Raw genomic sequence first — 21,149 nt, forward strand, 5'->3', positions numbered from 1 at the left:
GCTGGGCAGGCCATGTGATGCGTAGGATGGATAACCAGTGGACCATTAGAGTTACAGAATGAATCCCAAGAGAAGGGAAGCGCAGTCGAGGACGGCAGAAAACTAGGTGGGGTGATGAAGTTAGGAAATTTGCAGGCGCAAGGTGGAATCAGCAAGCGCAAGACAGGGGTAATTGGAGATCGCAGGGAGAGGCCTTCGTCCTGCAGTGGACATAAATATGGGCTGTTGATGATGATGATGACTTTTTTACGTTGTTAATATTGTTTCCCTCCTACAGTAATAGCCAATTTGGGTGATGTAGGTATTTGTATCAATGAAAAATGAATAAACAACGCCAATACTCCTCAGCCTGCATTGAGCCATCTACGAGAGAGCTTCTCGTGTTTTTTCCGAGGAATGCATTTTCATCGGGCCACGGAGATATCTGCCGCAGATTCTGTCTGGCTAGCGTGTGCACCGTATCTTTTCCATGTTAATGAAGCAAGTATTCGTTTTCCTTCTCATTTATCACTAAGAGAAATGACAGCCGGGTATTCTTCTCTCTTTATTTTTAAACAGGATAACATTGCCACTTAAAAGAGGAGTTGATTCGTTCTTTTCTTTCCCAGATAATGAGCTGGCAAACGCACAGCTGTAGTCTTGCCCAACACAACGTTTCTAAAGCTCTTCGACGTGCTTCGGCTCGCTGCTTAAACTGGGTGCGTGCCTGAGTGACACATGCGTCAAATGATGCTCTCGCTTCCGATGTACCAGCTGGCGGGTCGCTACATTTGACTCCAGCGCCAAATTGAGGCGCCAATCCTGCATGACAAGTCGCAAAGAGAGAAAGCCGATCAGCGACATAGAGCGGAACAAACTGAAATAACCTTTTTGCGCAGCTGTATCGTACATTTGTTCACATCCGCCGTGCCGGTACGAGTTCCCCACGGCGACGTATTTTACCGTCAGTCTGTCCGGAGCAACGCGAGCGTGTGGCCAACTCGACGCCATGGTTCAGGTAATCCGACCTCGACAATTGTGTGCTCTTCATTTAATGCAGACGAAATTGTAGCAGCATGTCGGAGTGCCGCCTACGTCTGGGGTACCTTAAGGTGTGGGCGATCTATCGATGCGAAATTGTGCCTTGTTTACACGCAAAAAAGAGAAAAAAAAACGATGTAACCTATTAGCCCAATTTTCTTTTCAGTTGTCCGCAACTCTTCGTAACTTTGTCCACAATAAACACTGAGCCCCTTAGTCCTGAAGCTTTCCGTAAACAACTAATAATAGACGAATCTGAAAAAAAAAACGCGGATAAAGCTGGTAAAACGTATGAAATTACGGACAACTGTCTAGTGTAAATCACGCAAAGAACGTGTTGTCTATTCGAGTAACGTACACGCAAGACAAAGTTCGGCGTTCGCACGCAGGCTGCATTGGTGGCTGTTCTTTTTTCATTTTACGTTTGATAGGGCCGCGGTACGTCGGGAACCATGGCCGCACGAGAACAAGTGCGGAACTCCCCTAAGCAGCTTCGCTGCAAAATGGCCTGCCGACGACACTAGCCGTCGCACCCACTGTCTACGCCAACTCTTTGGCATTCCGTGACATTCACATCAGCATTCCCATTTATTCATACAGTCTTCTTGGTTTTCGAAACTACTATCTGCTGACAACAGAGTACACGCGGCCTTCTCGCTTCGCACGCAGCACTTTTCTTTTCATAAATAGGGAAGACGAAGAGGAAGCTGGAGTTAACGGCCCTTTGATCTTGTGATTTTTTTGCCGGTGGTATCTGTAAATCAGTTCATTCAGCGTTCGGTAGCGATGAAGTAAGTCCAGCCGCAACTGACGACCAGATGTCGTCATGCTGGGCCGCTGCATGAGGCACGCGCAACCAGAGATGCCACACGTCGAGCTGCACAGAGACGAATGATATCGGCTCCGATGGCGCGTGCAAAGTAGGCGTAAATCGCCGATGGAAAAATAGCTCTGCAACATCTCAAGCGCATGGGCGCTCCACTTGTTTAAACTATCGCCTAAGTGTCCTTCGCAGCTACTGGTGACCTGAACTCATTAAATAGAAAAAAAAATATTTCCGGCTACTTCGAGAGATTCGCCCCGGTACACTTACATGAAATCCGCACCAAGAACATCAGAAATATACAATCTGTTGATGTGTCAACGCCAAGCATGCTGGTCATTGAAGCATGTACAGATGCTTGGAATATCAAGTGCGCTCTTTCAACGTCCACAGGAAACACAGGACTGCAGGCGGTATTTCAGATATGAATATGGGCATAGGTGACACGAACCTGTCATCCGCTGTCTAGGTTACTTACATCGCTCTGGCAGCTCAGCGTGCGTCAAGAATGTTCCGAATTGCGACACCTTGCCTGCGCATGTTAAACTAGGCTACGTGAGGCACCTGGTTCGTCCTTACGTTCCGCGGCCCCTTCAGTAGCATGATCAGTCCAACTGTCGTATGGAAAATGCAAACTGTGGTAAGTGCAGTGGATCGCATGAAACAACGTACAATAGTTGTCCAAAAATAAAGACAGAGATGGGCGTTCGAAAGGAACAGTCAAGAATGTATCCACTGAAAAGGAGGCTTTCTCAAAGGTACGACGTCGCGAGCGACTCTCAGCTCATCCAAGTGACAAGTCAGGCTCACCAAATAAGCCTTCATTAACCTCCGAGCAAACCGGAAGTAATGCGAAATAATTGTACCCCTTTGGCTGCCAACCTCCGAGCAGACAAGAGAATAAACATCTTTAATATGTAAATGCAGCTTTGGAGAGGCGTCCTCATTCCAGAATGCCTTGAGCTCGGGCCGCGTCCTGGGCCCTCGCAATCAGCCGTTGCTGATCTTCGAGGTCGGAGCTGGCCAAGGCTCTCTCCCAAAGCTCGTTGGTGTGGTAAGGATTCGGAGGATTGAGTGGTGCCTCTCTGCACCCGCCTACTATGTGCCTGAGGGACCCGGGCTCTGCGCAGAAGCGGCATTGCGGAGAGAATTGTGTAGGGGCTATGGGGTGGTTTCTGGTTGGGTGGGGGAATGTATTAACCTGTAGAGCTCGGAGGAATCGCTCGTGCCCTCTAGGTAGTGACTTGTGTGGGGGTGCATATGTTCTGCGGGTTAGCTTGTAGTGTTGTGTGATGTCTTGGTATGAGACTAGAGGGTACATCCGCTCGGGTTCAGATTCTTCGGCGTCGGCTCGGTGGGTCAAATCTCGAGCCACGTGGTTGGCGACCTCGTTGCCAGGAATGCCGTGATGAGCTGGCGCCCAGATGATCATGACTGATCTGGTTGGCGGATTTTGATTGATAATCTTGAGCGTAGTGGCATGAATTCTGCCGCTAGCGAAGTTGCGGCACGCCTGTTGGGAGTCGGTCACTATGACTTTAACCTGTGTTTGGGAGAGCGTGAGGGCTATGGCCGCTTCCTCGGCTTGGAGGGGATTGTATCGGGTGAGCGAAATGCTGCTCCGATGTTCTTTGTTGACAATTACGGTGGCTATTGTGGCTGCGCGTCTGGGGTAAGACCCTGCATCCGTGTAGGCTGTAGAGGGCAAAGTCCCGTATCGCTCGTGTATGGCCCGAGCCCGGGCCTCCCTTCGCTGTGCGTGGTGCACTGGGTGCATGTTGCGAGGTAGAGGAGGTACGGTGATGTTGCTCCGGATGGCATGGGGTAAGCTAACAGTCTGATGCGGCAGATGGCTGAGAGGAGCAGATAGCCCCAGGCGTAAGAGGATGGACCTCCCCGCTTCCGTAACCGCCAACCTTGTTCGCTGGCTGGATAAATGTGCCTCGATCAGCTCCTCGGCCGTGTTGTGCACGCCTAGTCGTAGTAGGCGTTCTGTGGACGTACTGATCGGCAGGCCCATCACCTGCTTATATGCCTTTCTGATCATTGTGTTGATTTTTGTGAATTCCGTCGCGTTCAGTAGTGCGTATGGAATAGCGTAAGTTATTCGAGACACAACGAAGGCTTGGACAAGCCGAAGCGACAATGTTATGTGGCCTGCTCTACTAGTGAGTTTTAGTATAGCGTAAAACGCTTGAGTTGGGGTTAGCGTGCGACGCAACGCTAACGCAAAGAAAGGCTGCACTGCGCGGCACAAGGTAGTGTTTTAGAATAGCGGAAGGAAGCAAAATGCTAACGCTAACGCTAATAGACTTGGGCGCTATCTCGAGGCTGACACAGCAAACATGAGCAAACGCTCTCGTTAAGCCTACTGCGCCGCTAATCGAGAACGTATATCGAAAACAACGCCCATTTGTCACCTGTACGCCGCTGTAGAAGCATCATCACACAAATCTAAAGCAAACACGAGCATTAGTGGGGAACGAATGAGCCGAACAGTGCAGGCCGACGACTCGATAGGTCCGAAGCGAGCAGCTCTTACGACAGTTTACATTCACAGTTGTACCGGTAAGAACAATGAGAACTGCAACGCCACGCTACCGAGACGAACTGTATATATGTGCATTGCATTACGCGCGTCACGCAATGCATTCCCGGCCGTCACCATGGGTAGGCTGTGGTTGCAGCGCACTGAAGACGAGGACGAGTACGCGAACGTAAGCGCAAGCGCGATCATGTCCATAAGGTCGATCCCGTGTATCGGCAACGGCAGAGCCTCTCTGACGGTCTACCACAACGATCACAAGGCAATACTGTGCAAGTGTAGAGTCGTCCGTGAAAGTGTGAGTGTGTGCGTGTAATCAACAGTTACATGATCTAAAATAAAGGCTATGCAACTTAGCGAAATGTATCTTCATTCAACTTCAACGTTCAGAAAAATACAATCCTAAACAAGCAATCAAATCACATAGGCATCGCATCGGGTCGCTCAGCATTTGTTGGGTTCGTTGCGTCGTCGTTGGCATTGGAATTTAATTCAGTTTGCATGGGATAAAGCTTCGCGCTCGACCATCTTTCTTTAAGAAAGCGGCTTTGACTTTTTAGCGCTTCACTTGCAGTGGGTCGCGTGGTCTGCACTTACAAATGGTCGCTAAGCAGCAACAGCATTCTTCGCAACCATCATTTGCTTAAACGGATTCCCACAGCGAGTGGGATCGTCTATTTTTTTTTTGTGATTTCTGAACCAAACCTCTCGTCAACGTTACGCTTTTCTGTTTGTGGGCAGCTCATGTTTCAATTCACTGTAGGACGAAACAGGCTCTTGATTTGCTGGTAATACAAAGCATTGCCACAGCAAATGAAAAAGTCAACGCGTTAGAAATGGTGTCGAAGAGACGCTACGCGTTAAAAACAAGCAAACTAAATCCGCGGCTCTGTAGCCGGCTTTAAGCCAACAGTAATAAAAGGTCCCAACAGATGGCGCGAGAACCGGGCGAATGCGGAAAATTTGAATTGAATTCAGCAAAACCTCTATTGCATGAATCATGGGAGGAGTGAGAGGGGAGGGGAAGAGCTTTAGGGGTGGGAGGGGGAGAAGAGAGGGTGTTAAGTATCAGGGGCGGCAGAAGACTATTGTCTTTCGACGTCATTTGCAGCGAAGCAAGCAGATATGTGGCCATTTTTTTTTGTCTCGCTCTTTGTCGATCTCTCTTTCTTTCTCTCTCTGCAACTCCTTCCTCATTTCACACTCTCTCCACTTCGCTCGAAACTGCGACCGCCATCGCTCCGTAGGGATCAACTTCGACCTTAAACAGCTCCGCTGTTAAAACTATGCGATGAGCACGTTTCCAAGGAAGCCTAGATTTTGAGAGTTAGTTTCTGTAGTAATTAGTGCCACATAACAGTGTACGGTAGTTAATATGCGACCAGACTTAAGCATGATGCATTAAGAACTTTTTTTGTGGCAAAACACCTCCAAACGTGACAAGAAACCTACGAATTTAGAAGATTTCAATGCAGTATGGTTTATGTGGTCGCTGTATTCCTATTTTTTGAGATTTAAGCAGTTTTAAGTATTCAATTTTTTGTTTCGTTAATAAAGAAGCAAGTTCACTGATGAAAAAATATTCTCCGAGATTTATCGTCATTAACTGTCAGTGCATTTTTATATGCGGCCGAACTTCTAGCTGTCCTAGCAAAATGTTTGCATGAATTATTAGTAAGACTGCCAGAATCTCCAGAAAAGAGCAAGGAATCTTCTGCGTAAATAATAAAACGGGAATGAAAGTTCACGTTAAAATATCATTAATGTATAGTGGGAACAAACGCGGGCCTAGAATGCTACCTTGAGGTACGCCACAGGAAACATTTCGTAGTGTTGACTTGTACTTATTTAATTGCACACATTGCTGCCTGCATGACAAGTAAGGCTGCATTAATAGTAACGCTTTGCCTATTACTCCGTAACACTCAAGTTTCTTGAACAAAATATTATGATTTATGCAGTCAAATGCTTTCGTAAAATCTAGAAATACCCCTAGTACCATGTTCTTGCTCTCAAAATGACTTCTATATTCTTTTTAGTATTGCCAATTCTGTCGATCAGGTCTTCTGGGAGCCATACTGAGAGTCGATAATAGCGCTTTGTTTGTCTAAAAACTTATCGAATCGTTTTAGAATTGATTATTGGAAAAGTTTTTATGGATAACCACTACCACTTTTTTTTATAAATAACCACAACTTCTGGAATTTGTCTTACTGGTGGAAAATTGGCAGTTTCTATGCATTGATTATAAACGTATTCTAGATGTGTCGAAATCGCATGAATGACATGCTTAACCGGGCGTATCTGCATTTCGTCTGCATCGCATGATTTGCTATTGCTCAGTTCTACGGATGCTGAAACAACTTCAAATGCGGTGACAGGTTTTAAAAACAAAGAAGCAAGTTATTGATTTTAAATGTGGAAGCATTTCTATGCCTACCCAACGAGGAAGCCTGTCCGCTTGTCCGTCACGTAAGACGAATGCAATGGTTCATACCTCCGCAAACAAACAAAAAATGCAATGGCTCATACTACCGTAAGGCCGAGGCTACCAGCGCTCAGCAAAGGGAAGCCCACAGTGCATATGTGATGAGCAGGTTCTTTTGTGTTAATGTTTTCTGGCGGTTCTCTGAGGAGGAGCCTACCAGAACCCAATCGAGGACAAAGCCGTTGGTTGGGAAACACACAAACTTTTAATAAAACTAGAAACGAAAATTAACCCATAAAAACAAACACACAAAGATAACATGAAAACACGTAGCTGGAACGCTAATGTTATGAGGCAAGTTCGGGCAGGCTGCGGGTGTGCGTATGCACTACAGTCTCGACGCGGAGCAGCGGAGACGAGACGACGAGATAAGCGGTGTTGGTCTCACCAAAAGTCGTGTCGGAACGTCGTACAGGCTACCAGAGCGTGGCAGCTCTGGCTCGGTGGGAGAAGACAGGCAGCTCGGCAGCACGAGCCGACAGTGGTGGCGTTCTGGTTGGGCAGCTGATCGTGGCACTCGGGCTCGTAGCCCGACAGCTCAGGTTCTGCCCACGGACGCAGACGCTCACCGGCCTCGGGCAGCAGCAGTAGATTATCGGGCAGGGTGGCGATTCCTGGGAAGGTAGGCGGCTTGGCAGCAGGGGTTGACGGCGGCGGCGTTCTGGCCGGGCAGCTGGTCGTGGAGCTCCGGCCCGTAGCCCGACAGCTCTCGTCCTGCCCACGGGCGCAGACGCTTGCCGGCCTCGGGCAGCAGTTCTCGAACGGATGGAGTGGCGGCGGCCAGGAATGGGTTGGCAGGAGGCCCCGGCCGGGTGAAGTCCTGGTGGCTCGGGTCCGGAACCCGACTGCCGTCTTCAACTCCCGATCCGGTGGCCGACCTTGTCCTGGTGCCGCTTCTGGAACTCCTCCCCCTACTGCCAGCGCGGCTCCTTTTTCTGCTGCTCTGGTCAATTCGTCGACTTCTCATTGGCTGTTCGAGGCTCCGTGTTCCTTTGTGATTGGATTCGCTTTCTTTTGGTATTTTTCTTGTGCCGCGTGTTCACGCGCCGGACGGTGTTCGGCGTCGTCGTTTTCGGCGCGGCGCGGTAGAGCGCCGCGTGCTCTCCTTGTCGTCTGCTTCTTGTTTGAATGTACCGCACCTTGTCGCACACCACAAATATAACCGTCGCGCACCACACATTACAGCATACATTCATTGAAATCACCCATACAGCACACAGAACCGCGTACGTTTCAATAAAGAACAAGCTCAAAACAAGCATCCGAACCATCAATAAACCATTGCATCAATAAGCAGTTGCAGTGTTGGTTTCGCAACAGCTTGGCTTGACATCCACATTCGCAGGTTGATAACGACCGATAAGGGCTGATAAGAGTCGGATCGAGTCCCATAAGGGGGATTGCAATAGATAAGGGTTGATAAGGGTCGCATGTATTCTGATATGGTTGATAAAGACCGATAAAGGTTGATAAGTGCCCTGGTAGGATCACGTTTGATAAGATTGATAATGACACCACGCTGAGTGGAGATGAGCAAGTGGCACAATTCTTACTCATACTCAGAGAACTCCAGTGCGTGAACTTTCTTATGTCAGGTACGTATACTAGAAGTAAGAGCCTGTTCTTGCGTTAAAAACCTATTAAACTCTTGAGTGAGGTCAATACTTTCGTATTCATTACGGCAATAATTATTTTGTCTTGGTTTCCGACTGGGCAATGGCCACCAAGAGACCGAAGTTTGTTCTGAATTCTGTCAGGGCGGCTTGATGTGGTCTAAAAGTCAGCTTCATAATATTGCATTTTAGAATTTAACAGGTTAGTGTTTATTTATTGATTGAACTCAGCAAATCGACATTATATGCATTGATTTCGCAACCGCATTCGAAAAAAGTCTCCCACCATAAACTGCTTTGTAAACTTTGCAATGTAGCAATCAATACGCAAGTGCTCGGTTGGATTGAAGCATACTTGTCACATGTTCTGCAAGCCGTTATTAGAGTAAAAATAGTTTATTGAGTAATTGGCAAGTATATTCAGGGGTACTTGCTTCTGTAGATGACATTTCTTCAGTTGTCGAATCACCCGTGAAAATGAAACTTTTTTTCCGACGATTGTTACACGTGGAGATGATCAGGGTAAAATAACAAGTGCCTTCAATCATCATTAGGCTCATGGTGTAGCAAATGGGGAATGGAAATTGATTATAAAAGTTTACTTACACTAATATAACAAAAAAGAAGGCTCCATATTTGTGCAAATATAGTATTCTGGTTAACGTGACTAGTTTAACTGCTTAGGCGTAACAATAAGGGATAAACTAAGTTGGCATCAACATTCCAAGAATGTCTATTTGTCAGCATACAAGAAAGTGGGCTTTTTGATGTAACTACTTTTTCGGAACTAATAAAATCTGAATCCGAATGTAATAAGTAGGAAATCTCCATAAGCGACGAGAGATGTGAAGTTAACGGCTTATAGGACTTATATTTGTCCGGTCCTTGAATGTACTAGAGCCGTTGGGAGCCCGCATCAGAAGGATCTAAAGGCGAAATTGAAGAGTATTCAGCGAATATTAGCACGCTTTATATGCATGAAGTACAGGTCCACTGACTCGGTCCCAGTGGACCTATACTTCGAGTCGGAGAAGTGTCATGGAAAGGTAAGCATAAACAAGGACACGTATATAACGCAACAGCTTCAAAAAAAAAAAAAAAATGCCTTGCGAACAACCCGCGCTGTCCAACTGCTACCAGTGCGAGCCCGTGCTTATTTGTTCCGTTTTTCTTTCTTTCCTGAGACTGTGGAATAGTTTGCCGGGTGATGTGCAGAAAAACGGCGTATGATTTCGAACTCTGCATTGATAAATGTGCTTTCGCTTGTTATTTAATTATCGTCAAATGCATGTGTGTTTATGTAAATTCCATTCGTTGTACCCTCCATGTAACGACTCTCAACCGAGGGTTAGCAGTATGACCAAAATAATAAATATAGATAAATAATTTATTTCTGTATTGCCTGAACTGCTCGAGGACCGAAACATATCTAGGGTCCGTAAATAATTGATAAAGATGCTTCTTTCTTTTTACCATGAATGAAATTGACGGGATATCCATGGTTTTCTTTTTTTTCGATTGGCGTTTTAATTTTGGAAACAAGTATTTCCTGTAGGAGAGGAAGAATGTTTCGAGAAATTCATCATATGAACTGAGCGCATCTTTTTCTAAAAAGACGTCATCCCTGTTAACGCCATGGATATTGGCATTGTAGTGAAGAAGAGGAAGAAGTGCTCTTGCGTCTGTCGCTGTGCGCACCATCAGCGTTCGTGGACTGCGTGAGACGTCATTGTCTAATAAATCGTCATATCACATTTGGTGGAGGTGCTGGGTATCGATCCCCGTACCTCGAGAGAACTTTCTCGAGGGAACTTTAGGTAACACGCGGGACTATATGCGTGTCATGGCTCGTAAATTTCGAGATAATTTTTTCCACAAACAGTTAAATCCGCATATGGTCGCTTATATCACAGCAGGTTCCTCCTTGGTGAATAAAATCAGTGTCAATATCTGTAAAAAATACATGCATGCATGTGCGGGATACTGTTCATGTAGTAATTCGAAAGCACCTAAGTGAAGCGTCAATCTTAACTCTTGCTGATGTTTCACATGGCATATCTATGTTGAAATCACCGCCTATAAGGACGTCGTACTTATTTTTTGTTACAAAAGCTAGGTAAGATTCCATCGTATGAAGAAATGAATATGTATACTGAAGAAATAGCTTCGTACTCTTTGCCGATGTCTCGCGCTTTATATTTGGGACATCATGGGGAGTATCTGGAACATCCCCGATGTACCAGGGTCATTTCACGCTAGATCAACCAGCGTTCTTTTGAGCATCACAGATTTAGTTGAAAACACTTCCACATGCTTGTTGAGGTTCAAAACATATTGTCCCCGTTTATTGTCGTTCCCAAAACACTTCTACTACTTTGGCTAAAATGTATTGTTCTTGTCCAGCTGTGCCAGAAGGCATCAATCCCCATTTTTTTTCAAGGGCACATTATAGGATCCAGTCGTTCAAACGGTGGCTATGGCAAGACACTGACGCGGCGGGACTGCCAAATATTTGAACACACTGGGCCCTTTTGGCACCGGCAAAAGCCGATAAAATTGCGAAGTTGCACGGAACGCGGGAAAATCCAGACGCCACAAATTAAATATAGAATGGTAGCCCGGTTGACATAGTATAGCTGAAAAATATTGGAAGCTTTGAAGGTTCAACTAATCGCCTGGGAAAAGAGGGTAGAATTATAATTTCTTGCAAAAAGCTTCGTGTTCAAGCAGTGTTGTACGGAACGGCGTTCCTGGAACTAGTTCCGTTTTGGAGGAACGGATCGAGTGACGCCACCGTTCCATTAACGGTCGGTGGAACTGTAACGGTAACTCGTTACATTTATGAAGGAACGTCAGAGGGAACGCCGTTCCTTCTGTAAACGTTCCACGGCATTGAACAGACGCAGGGAGGGGGTGAGCGACCACGTGAGGCGCAAGGAACTGCCGCTTGCTTGTCACGTGACTGTGGGACATTTGTTTTCGGGAGGCTAGCGAAAAAATCACCAGACCTTTCCATGCCGAGAAAATGGGGGCAAGCGAAGCTTCTGGCAAGACGACGCTGTCGCAGGCGTTCCGCTTCGTTTGCCCTAAACTCAGTGTCCGCGGCTCTTCGCTGACGTTCCACCTGGGCTTCGGACGCCCTCACGCTAAAGTAGGTACGTCAACGACGAACCCTTTCTCAAGCGAGCTCCCGGCGCCATCGCACAAATGCAGCATGTTCCTCGGCGGAAAGCACCACGCGCGGGACTTCCCATCAGAACGCCGAAACTGAACTGAGGCGAGGGAAGCCCGGTGGAGCGCGCGCCAAGCCCCTTTCCTTTTCCTCCCCGTGACACACCTAACGACCCTGATTGGTCGAGCGTGTCACGTGATCCGGCGCCGGCGCAGCTTTCCCCGCACCTGCTCTACTCTGGGAGCAGAGATCAAATGTGCGGCCCCTGTATGAGCCACACGTGATTTCTTTCTTTCTTTCCTTCCTTCCTTTCAGTCTTGTCCCTGGCACATACGCGCATATCCAATGCGAGTATGCGCCACGCGCGATTTTATTATTGTTAATCGTGCATGTGATGTCACAAGCAGTGTTGTACGGAACGGCGTTCCTGGAACTAGTTCCGTTTTGGAGGAACGGATCGAGTGACGCCACCGTTCCATTAACGGTCGGTGGAACTGTAACGGTAACTCGTTACATTTATGAAGGACGCCATGACCTATCAGTGATGTTAGTCATACATTCGTACCCTTCCATGCCAATTTTGGTATATACCAAGGGAACGAGACGCGAGTTTTCGACACGTTTTCGATAGGGTTTTAGCGTGACACAGCCAGCACCACCAACACTTGTGAGGCAATACAAGCTTCGCTTGAAAAACGGGTTCGTCTCTCAGGCACCAACATCGAGATGCAACTCTTGCTGAGATCAAACAAGGGACTTAACTGAGTTGCGCATATGTATTCTGGACATTTCTTTTTCCCCCTCATGCTGCAATATTGCATTAGCATTCATTAAACGCCTATGTACGACGTATTGTTTCTTGCGATGTGGTTTCTTGTGCAACGAATTTAATTATATTGGTGCATGTGAGCAACTTTCTGTTTGCACATCGAAAGCGCAGTATCCTGACTGCGCATTTGAAGACTGAAGTGGAAAGTGCTACATGTGTTGCACTTGTAATAGACGAGCATCAAAGTTGCAGTTAGACATCTCCGGAGTATGTCCGGTGCTCCCTGAAAAAGCATTTCTTTGTATTATTTTTATTTCCAGATAATCTGCTGCCGGCGATGTTCAAATCCATATAATATACGTAGTTCGATGTGAGTTTTAAATTGCTCATTTTATGGCGCCTCAGGATTATCCGACACTACATTTTTATTAAAGAATCCTAAAATGTAACGGTAATGTAACGACATGTTCCAATGTTCGAACTGTAACTGGAACACGTTCCTTTCGCATTAAAGGAACTTGTAACGGGAACTCGTTTCAATATTGGGAAGGAACGAGAAACGAGCTTTCGTTCCTGCTTTAGAGGAACGTGTAGAACACCGTGTTCAAGGTCAAAAAAGTAGCTTTGGTGTCCGGCTTAAAATTATATGTGATATGTCATTATATATATCTACATGTATGCTTGCATGTTAGAATTTACACAAAGGTATTGTTTCTGAAACGCAAAAAAATATTTTTAAAATTTTGTACGTGCATCGGCAGGGACAGCATAAATATATGAAGTCCTGCCGCCTAGCAAGGAGACATTGTTCATAAAATGAGCCCGAGAAACTCTTCGACAAACTGTGACTGCATTTATTATTATTATAAATATGAAGATAAGCGACGTGAATCGCCGTAGCCCCTACTCGTATTTTTTTTCATAAATGCGAAAAGTGGATGTCACGACGCCTGTGGACATCATCTTGAACAGGGCACAAATGAATGTTATAGCCGAGCATGTTCAGGCCGTCAAACAGTGGTAACGTGCAACACCAGAAGACTGAAAGCCTGCTCGTGTAGGCTTTCGGTTGAATTACAACTGAAAGCCTACACGAGTAGGTGTTTTCTACTTGCATCGTCTTATGACAGTGATTGGGTTCCAGGGAGCAGGGAACAAAGTTTACTGCTCTCCGTATGTCGCACTGCATTGCATGTCGCAATGCATGTTGATATGTCGCACTGTATTGCAGTGCGACAAATCTTTCTTTTCAATTGCTGTACGTGGACGCTATCAGCGCTTTTTCTTGATTTACTGGCTACTTAAGTGCAAATATTTCTTTTTATAAACTGCATGAAACGTACATTTTGCATGACTGCAAACTGCATGAAACGTCTGGACTCCCTGACGAATTTAACACATCATGATATTCCATGTGCATTGGCTGTATGGTTCACCTTGCACACACCAAGCACAAGCCGCATTGCGTTAGAGCATGTGTCTCTTGGAAATAGAACGCAGACCATGACACCGTTTCTCTAGTCGTCTGTGTTACAGACGAAGCCAGCTTTGTCGTCTGCAACCCAGGTCGGCTAACTTGGGCGCACGTTAGAGAGAAAACCGGTGCTGACACAAAAATTCAAAAAATACTTTTCTTTGCGTTTAATAAACCTGTTTGTAACTTCTCACATGCATAGCCTACATGTAGATATATATAATGATATATCACATATATTTTTAAGCCGAACACCAAATATACTTTTTTGACCTTGAACACAAAGCTTTTGTAAAAAATGATAATTTTCCAGTCTTTTTCCAGTCTTTTTCAAGGCGATTGACTAAACCTCCAATCAGTCAGTCAAAGAAATTTATTGAAAGGTCCTGCGAGTTTGTGGGACCGGCAAATGGTCCCGCCTAGGCGAAGGCCAGGAGTTCTTGAGTCCTGGCGGCTTCCTCGGCCCGCTGGACAGCCTAAAGTTGATCTTCAAGGGCAGAGCTGAGCAACACAGTCTCCCAGCGCACGCGGAGGCGATCGCGAGAGGCTGCATCCCCATTATTGTTTGTTATGCCTCGACATTCCCTTAGCATATGTTCCAGATTGGCTCTAGAACCACAGTTTTTGCGTTTATCTGTCTTGCACATGTCTGGGTAAATGAGATGTGAGATCGCCGGGTTCGGATAAATTCTGGTCTGTAATTGCCGCCATTCGACAGACTGATTCTTGCTGAGCTCATTGTGAGGCGGTGGGAAAATGCACCTTTGCAATTCGTAGTGTTGTGCGATGTCATTAAATCTGGTCATACGATCCTCCCATTCCCGCTCCATCCTCGTTCTCGAGAGACGCTAAGGTGCCGGCCATATTATCGGCCGTGACTCGGTCCTATAAGCCCTCGAGCCACGTCATGCGCCGTCTTATTATTATTGCTGTTTCCTGGTGAGGTGGAGGTGTGCGCGGGTGTCCATATTAATAATAATAATAATCTTTATTTTGGCAGGAAACATTGAAAAAAAAACACAAAAATACAACAGACACCTTCCTACCAGAGTCAACGAGGCAAAAGGCGCCTATACGGGTGTCCATACTAAATAAACATTCCTTTTTTGACTTTTCTTACCTGTAATCAGAATTCGTAGTGCTTCCGGAGAGATTCGGCCATTAGCGAAATTTTGTACTGCGGCCAGAGAGTCACTGACTATTACGTCCGCTTCGGTCTGTGATTCTGCTAGCGCAATAGCTATTTCCTCCGCAGTCTCGATTTTTGCCGTGCTTGCCTTAACGCATGTTTTGCACTTCTTTTCGTGGTCAATTAAGACGGCTGTAGAGCCGAGCCTGTGCTTATCTAGCAGCGTCTGCAAATGCTGCGTCTTTACTATTCCCAAATTTCTTTTGTATGTCCATTGCTCTTCCTTTCTCTTCTACATTTTTGGTATGCGGGGTGCATGTTCTTTGGCAAGGGGGAATGGTTATCATATCCCTGACACCATTGGTAATGTCTACTTTGGTTCCGTGTTGAGTATGGTACCCAATACCTAGTCTTTCTAGTATATGTCTTCCCGTCTTTGTCTTAGAAAGACGTTCGTACTGCGCTATCCGGTGCGCCTCTATGAGCTCATCCATTGTGTTGTGCAGGCCTAATTCTAATAGCCTGTCAGTACTAGTGCTGATTGGTAGTCCTACGGCTTGTTTATAAATTTTCCTAATTAGTCATTCTTTGATCAAAGGCAATTTGATCTTTTCTGCAGTGTATCCTCTAAGATAGGGTGCGACGTATACGATCCTGCTGATAACGAACGCCTGTATCAATCTGACCATGTTTTCTTCCTTCATTCCGCTGGGTCTATTGGCTATCCCTTTGATCAACCTCAAAACTTGACATATTCTTCCTTCCAACTTCCTATAGGTTTCGCCATTTTTGCCTTTTGCTTCAATGAGCACTCCCAAGACTCTGATTTTGTCAACCTTAGTATGGGTTCACCATTGGCAGTCTTCAATTGTATATCCGTTTCTAGATTGTCAGCCCCCCTGTATCTGTTTGGTTTACGGCCCCTCCGAGTCGGCCTGTATAATAATAATTATGATTTTACCGCCGAGCAAACCAATCCGGTTGTCTCTAGGTATTGTTCGACTGTTTCAATCGCGCTTAGGAGTGTCTGTTCTATCTGCCCATCATTACCCTCCTTTACCCATAGGGTAATGTCATCGGCATATATAATGTGGTTAAGGCCCTCAATTGCTTGTAGTTTCGCTGGTAATCCGATTAATGCCAGATTAAACAGCATCGGCGATATCACTGACCCCTGTGGTGTGCCGGCGCTACTAACCTCAATCTCTTCCGAGACGAGGTCACCCACGGTGATCTTTGACTCTCTGCCGGTCAGGAAGTCATCAACATAATTGTATGTTCTCCTTCAAGGCTGCTCTTCAAGGCTGCTCTTCAATACAATACTCAGCAGCTCTTCAAGGCTGCTGAGTATTGTATGATATGTTACACTATCAAAAGTTTGCTTTAAATATAAGCCGAGGATGGCTCTAGAAGATCTGCCTGGGTTGTCTATGATTTGGTGCTTAAGCTGGAGCATCGCATCATGCGTGGAAAAATTCCTTCTGAAACCCAGCATCGTGGATGGAAGCAGGTCCCTGTCCTCGAGATAGTGGGTTAGTGACAATATATCTCGGACTTCCCAACTGTACATCAACTTGGGGAGCGATCCCAGAGGCTCACATGTGCCCAGCCAGAATCAACCTTGCGGAAGAGCCACTCCGTGTCCACTTCCGACGTATAACCAGGCGCCATCACCATCACTTGCGTAACATTTTTCAAACACGACCACACTGAAATTTCTCAAAGGCAAATGTTTCACAATTTCAAGCACTCCACTGGGGGCCATCCATATCGCATCCGCAGTTCGTCCTATATGTTCCGGGAATATGAAATAAATCATGAATGCGGACAGCCGCTCTCAAGCAACTATGTCCTAAATTAACGAGAAATACTCTGATAATTGCTGTGTGTTTTTAGACGGCTCCACCACCCATGTTTCTGCAACAGCAGCAGTCATGATGCCTACAAGTGGTTTAAGTCGACGCTTCAAGATCATTCAGAAAACATCTTCAACATCAGTGTAATTACCAGCTACCCGCGAGGCATTAGTATTAGCAATAAAAAGAACGTCGTCATTGGTAGAGATAGTCTTAAGAACTGCGAGGGGATGGGAGAAAAATATCTCCAAGCTCGTCTTTTTTACAGCGGTAACTCCAAACCGACCTCTGAGATAGATGCCTGAGGGGTCTGTTGGCCATCCTTGTTGGCCATCCTTGCCTTGTATGCTGACATTGGCTTGGGCGGCATGACGACCTCTTATGTTTGCTGAAGCTAGACAAGTACACACTAATGCGCCGTTTACACTGAGAAATTTCTGGTAGGTGACATTATCGGTGAGCGGAAACTCTACGGCGTGCGACAGAAAAAAAAAGCCCTCATTGCGCCGATCGATCAAAGACATATTTTCGTCGCCGGAAAAAGAAAGAAAAAAGGGCATCGCTTGTCACAAACCAATCATAGCGAGCGATTGCGAGAGAAGAGAGGGTTTAGGGGGCGGAAGCGGCTCGCGGTTGTAAACATCCAGCTAGCTATTTTGCAAATGACGCAAGTATGGCCGGTCATGTTGTTGTCTGCAAGCATATTTGCCGCTGTTTTGTGGGTTCGTGACGTGATTCGTGGGATGAGAAGTCCAGAGGACAAGTGTGCTGCGTAGCGAGTGGGCATTACGCATATTAAAATAGCTGTTGAGTCAGGGTACTAGCCGAATCGGGCTTTCACAGTGAGTGCGTAGCATTGTTTTTCTCTGCACTGTGGCACTCGTGATCATTCGAGCCAGTTTCATTGCTCTGCGAATAAAGAAGGCGCTTTATCCTGCGCGGTGTACATGCGTGGTGCAGTGCAGCTGGTGAGCGCTAACGATGTCTTCTCCTACATCGCGAATAGTCGAGACCGGCAGTCATGCAGGCGTTGTAGCTGTGGGCAACATGATGTTGTCGGCTAGCATACCATCGTTGTAGCTGCAGAGGCTACGTTGCGAGTGTTTGGCATGCTAAAGTGGCACGGAGCCGATTGGGACGCGAGTGCGATTTGGGATTTTTATCGAAGCTTGTTACCCTATTAGCCCTCGCAATGTCTGCGATTGTTGTTTGTGCAGTGTATTCCGTGTTTCTTTTTTTTATAGAGACAGGCGCAATACCCTTGCCCAAACCATAAATTCGGAACGAGAACGAGATCCTGGCGACCGCATATCGTGAGAATTGGTGGGCGGCAACGAGCATTTTGTCGCACGCGACGAGACATCCGGTCTGAATGCTCCGATTTCATAGCCAACTTATCGCGCGGCTCCTCGCGCAGTAGAAAGTTTCCCGGTTTGAAAGCGCCACAAGTGATACGTGTACATGAGCTCATTATATCGATGGCACAAGGGCCAGTTATTGGTGGATTTTCTCGTTGATGTGAGGCATTGCGACTGACCTGCACTGATCTACCACGGTGGTGGCCAATATTTTAAAACCTCGGGTGTTCAAGGAGACAGATATGCATTGAAGAGAGGACGAAACCAGTAACTCATCATAGACATGGCTGTGTTGTGCGGGGAAGCACAGGATAAAGGCCATGTCATAGTGCATACTCAGCCATGCACTGCTGAAATTTAGACAATGACTCAGCAGATACATAAGCAAACCTTGCGCATACCGACGCCTACTCAGTAAACATCGCTTTCTCCAGACACGACGCTACGGCGCTTCTCTCTTCTGCAATACAGTTATCCTACAGTTTGCACTAGGGCTAATCCCAACCCTCGCCAAGACCAGCTTTTCGCGCAAGACCCAGATTTAAAATTCCTGATTAGACCCAAATCAAAGCGAAGTCATACGCTCTTAACTACACAGGATTAGGCTCGGTTTGGCGTTCACACGACGTTACCTTTCAGAGATAAGCCATGAAAATGATCCCGACTGTGAGGAATGTGATGTTGTAAGGACGACCTCGCACATGTAACCGCACAGGACGTACGAGGTGTGTTGAAAAAGAAACCGAACTTTTGAAATAGCGCGCCAACCGGCACAGGGAGCGCATGTAGCGGCAGGTTTAGACAACAAACTGCCATTTGCCGCGTTTCGCTCTGACCGTTAGTTGGCGAGCTACAGCCGCTGAAGTGAGCCCATGAACAAGCTGTTCTTCAGATTGGTGCCAAAGTGACAATGAAGGAATTGGAAGAACAGCGTGTGTGAGTGAAATTATGCTACAAACTTGGGAAAACTTTCACAGAGACATTTCAGTTGCTTAGACAAGCATACGAGGAAGACAGTATAAGTCGCACGCAGTGCTATGATTGGTTCAAGCGTTTTGAAGACGGAAGAATGCCGATGGTTGACGATTCCAAGCCTGGGCGACCTTCCACATCCACATATGATGACCACGTCGAGAGAGTTCGAACTGCGATTCGTGGAAATCGTCATTTGACTGTTCGAGAAGTCGCTGACGAAGTGGGTATCAACGTTGGATCATGTAATAGAATTTTGAGTGACAAACTTGGGATAAATCGTGTCAGTCCAAAATTCGTGCCGCGTTTGTTGACTGACGAACAGAAGCAGACCCGTGTTGAAATAAGCCAGGAACTGCTCACCGCTGCCAAGGACGATGAAAACTTTCTTAAGAACATCATAACAGGCGATGAGACATGCATTTATGGCTATGATGTTGAAACGAAAGTGCAGTCATCGCAGTGGGTGACCAAAGGTTCTCCTCGTCAAAAAAAAAAAAAAAAAAAAAGAAAGCACGCATGAGTTGGTTAAAAATGAAGGTGATGTTGGTTGTGTTTTTTGGCGGCAAAGGCATTGTCCATCAGGAGTTTGTGCCACATGGTCAGACGGTAAACAAAGAAGTTTACCAGATAATCCTAGCACGTTTGAGAGATTCTGTGCGCAGTAAGAAGCCTGAATTGTGGGAGAATTTGGCTTGGATGTTGCATCATGACAATGCCCCGGCTCACGCGTCACTCCACGTCGGCAGCTACTTAGCGAAACACCACACTACTGTTGTGCCCCACCCACCATATTCTGCGGACCTAGCCCCAGCAGATTTTTTTCTATTCCCCAAGCTGAAAACCACCTTGAAAGGACGTCGTTTACAAACCGTAGAGGAGATCCAGGACAATGTGAGAAGAGACCTGCGCGCCATTCCAGAAAGTGCGTTCCAGGAGGCTTTCCAAAAATGGAAGAAAAGATGGGAAGCGTGCATTGCCAGTAGAGGGGACTACTTTGAAGGGGACAGCACTTAAAATGTTGTACCATAAGCAGTAAAGGTGTTATAGCAAAAGTTCGGTTTCTTTTTGAGCGTAAGAAGTTTCATTGTCTGGTTTGGACGACCGGCCCCTTTTAGAGCACAAGATATACTTATGCCATGGAGCAGGAGTCAAAGTGCGAGCGACAGCAGTACTCTGGAAATCTTTAACGGAGAGCTGCCTTACCTCCAGGCCTGCATGACAGACGGCTGCAAATTGCAAACGTGGGTGAGTTGTGTGCGCAGAATATGTATGTACAGCGCACACAATAGTTCATTGTACGAACGTGGTCATGTGAACTCAGTCTGTTTCCCTTTTCTTCCCCTTCACGCTTTCCAGTACAAAGAGTAGCAGCCCAGAGATAAAGCTCCTCCGGCCGATCTCTCTGCTGTTCTCACATTAAAACGATGTCTCTTTCTTCTGGTGTAGTTAGCGCGGATCCAACGTGCGTTGTTACGTTGTGAATTTCTGGTTGCAGGTTCGCCACGACGAGACCAAGGTGAAATGTGCGGTGGGATTTAGACATACTGAACGGTCACGCCACGCCACACTTGAACAGCTTCCATACTGGCACCTGCTTATGGTTGTACTTTGTAAGATAGAGGACACGCTCCATGGTTTGGGTCTAGTAAATCAAATGGCTTGTGTAAAGCTTCGTCATCAAGTTGTCGCTGAATGAGTTTGTTCAAGTTACGCAACTAAAGAGCCTGCTCAGTGAACACGAACTGCTGAAGCCAGGTCTTTAACAGAAGCATCGAGGAAAACGATGTCGTCAACGGCGTACTCGAGCCCTTTCTTTGAATGGACCGGCGGGAGGGACGTTAACGGTCGCACGAGGTGAGCAAGTCGCTGAGTGGCACAAATGAACAGGGTAGCACGGACGAATCAGTTTTCATGGAGAAATGCGGTG

The 21,149-nt window shown here is 46.5% G+C and overlaps 1 protein-coding gene across 1 annotated transcript in view; it reads left to right on the forward strand.

Annotated features, from left to right (window-relative positions):
• The first annotated feature begins 943 nt into the window (after positions 1–943).
• Positions 944–21,149, forward strand: part of LOC119430984 (luciferin 4-monooxygenase-like) — a 225,643-nt gene continuing 205,437 nt past the window's right edge. Inside the window, exon 1 of the mRNA XM_037698452.2 lies at positions 944–997. Coding sequence (XP_037554380.1) covers positions 989–997 — 9 coding nt within the window. The 5' untranslated portion in view covers positions 944–988. The remainder of the gene's footprint in view (positions 998–21,149) is intronic.

This window comes from Dermacentor silvarum, chromosome 10 (genome assembly GCF_013339745.2).
Source record: "Dermacentor silvarum isolate Dsil-2018 chromosome 10, BIME_Dsil_1.4, whole genome shotgun sequence".
In the NCBI taxonomy this organism is placed as follows: Eukaryota; Metazoa; Arthropoda; class Arachnida; order Ixodida; family Ixodidae; genus Dermacentor; species Dermacentor silvarum.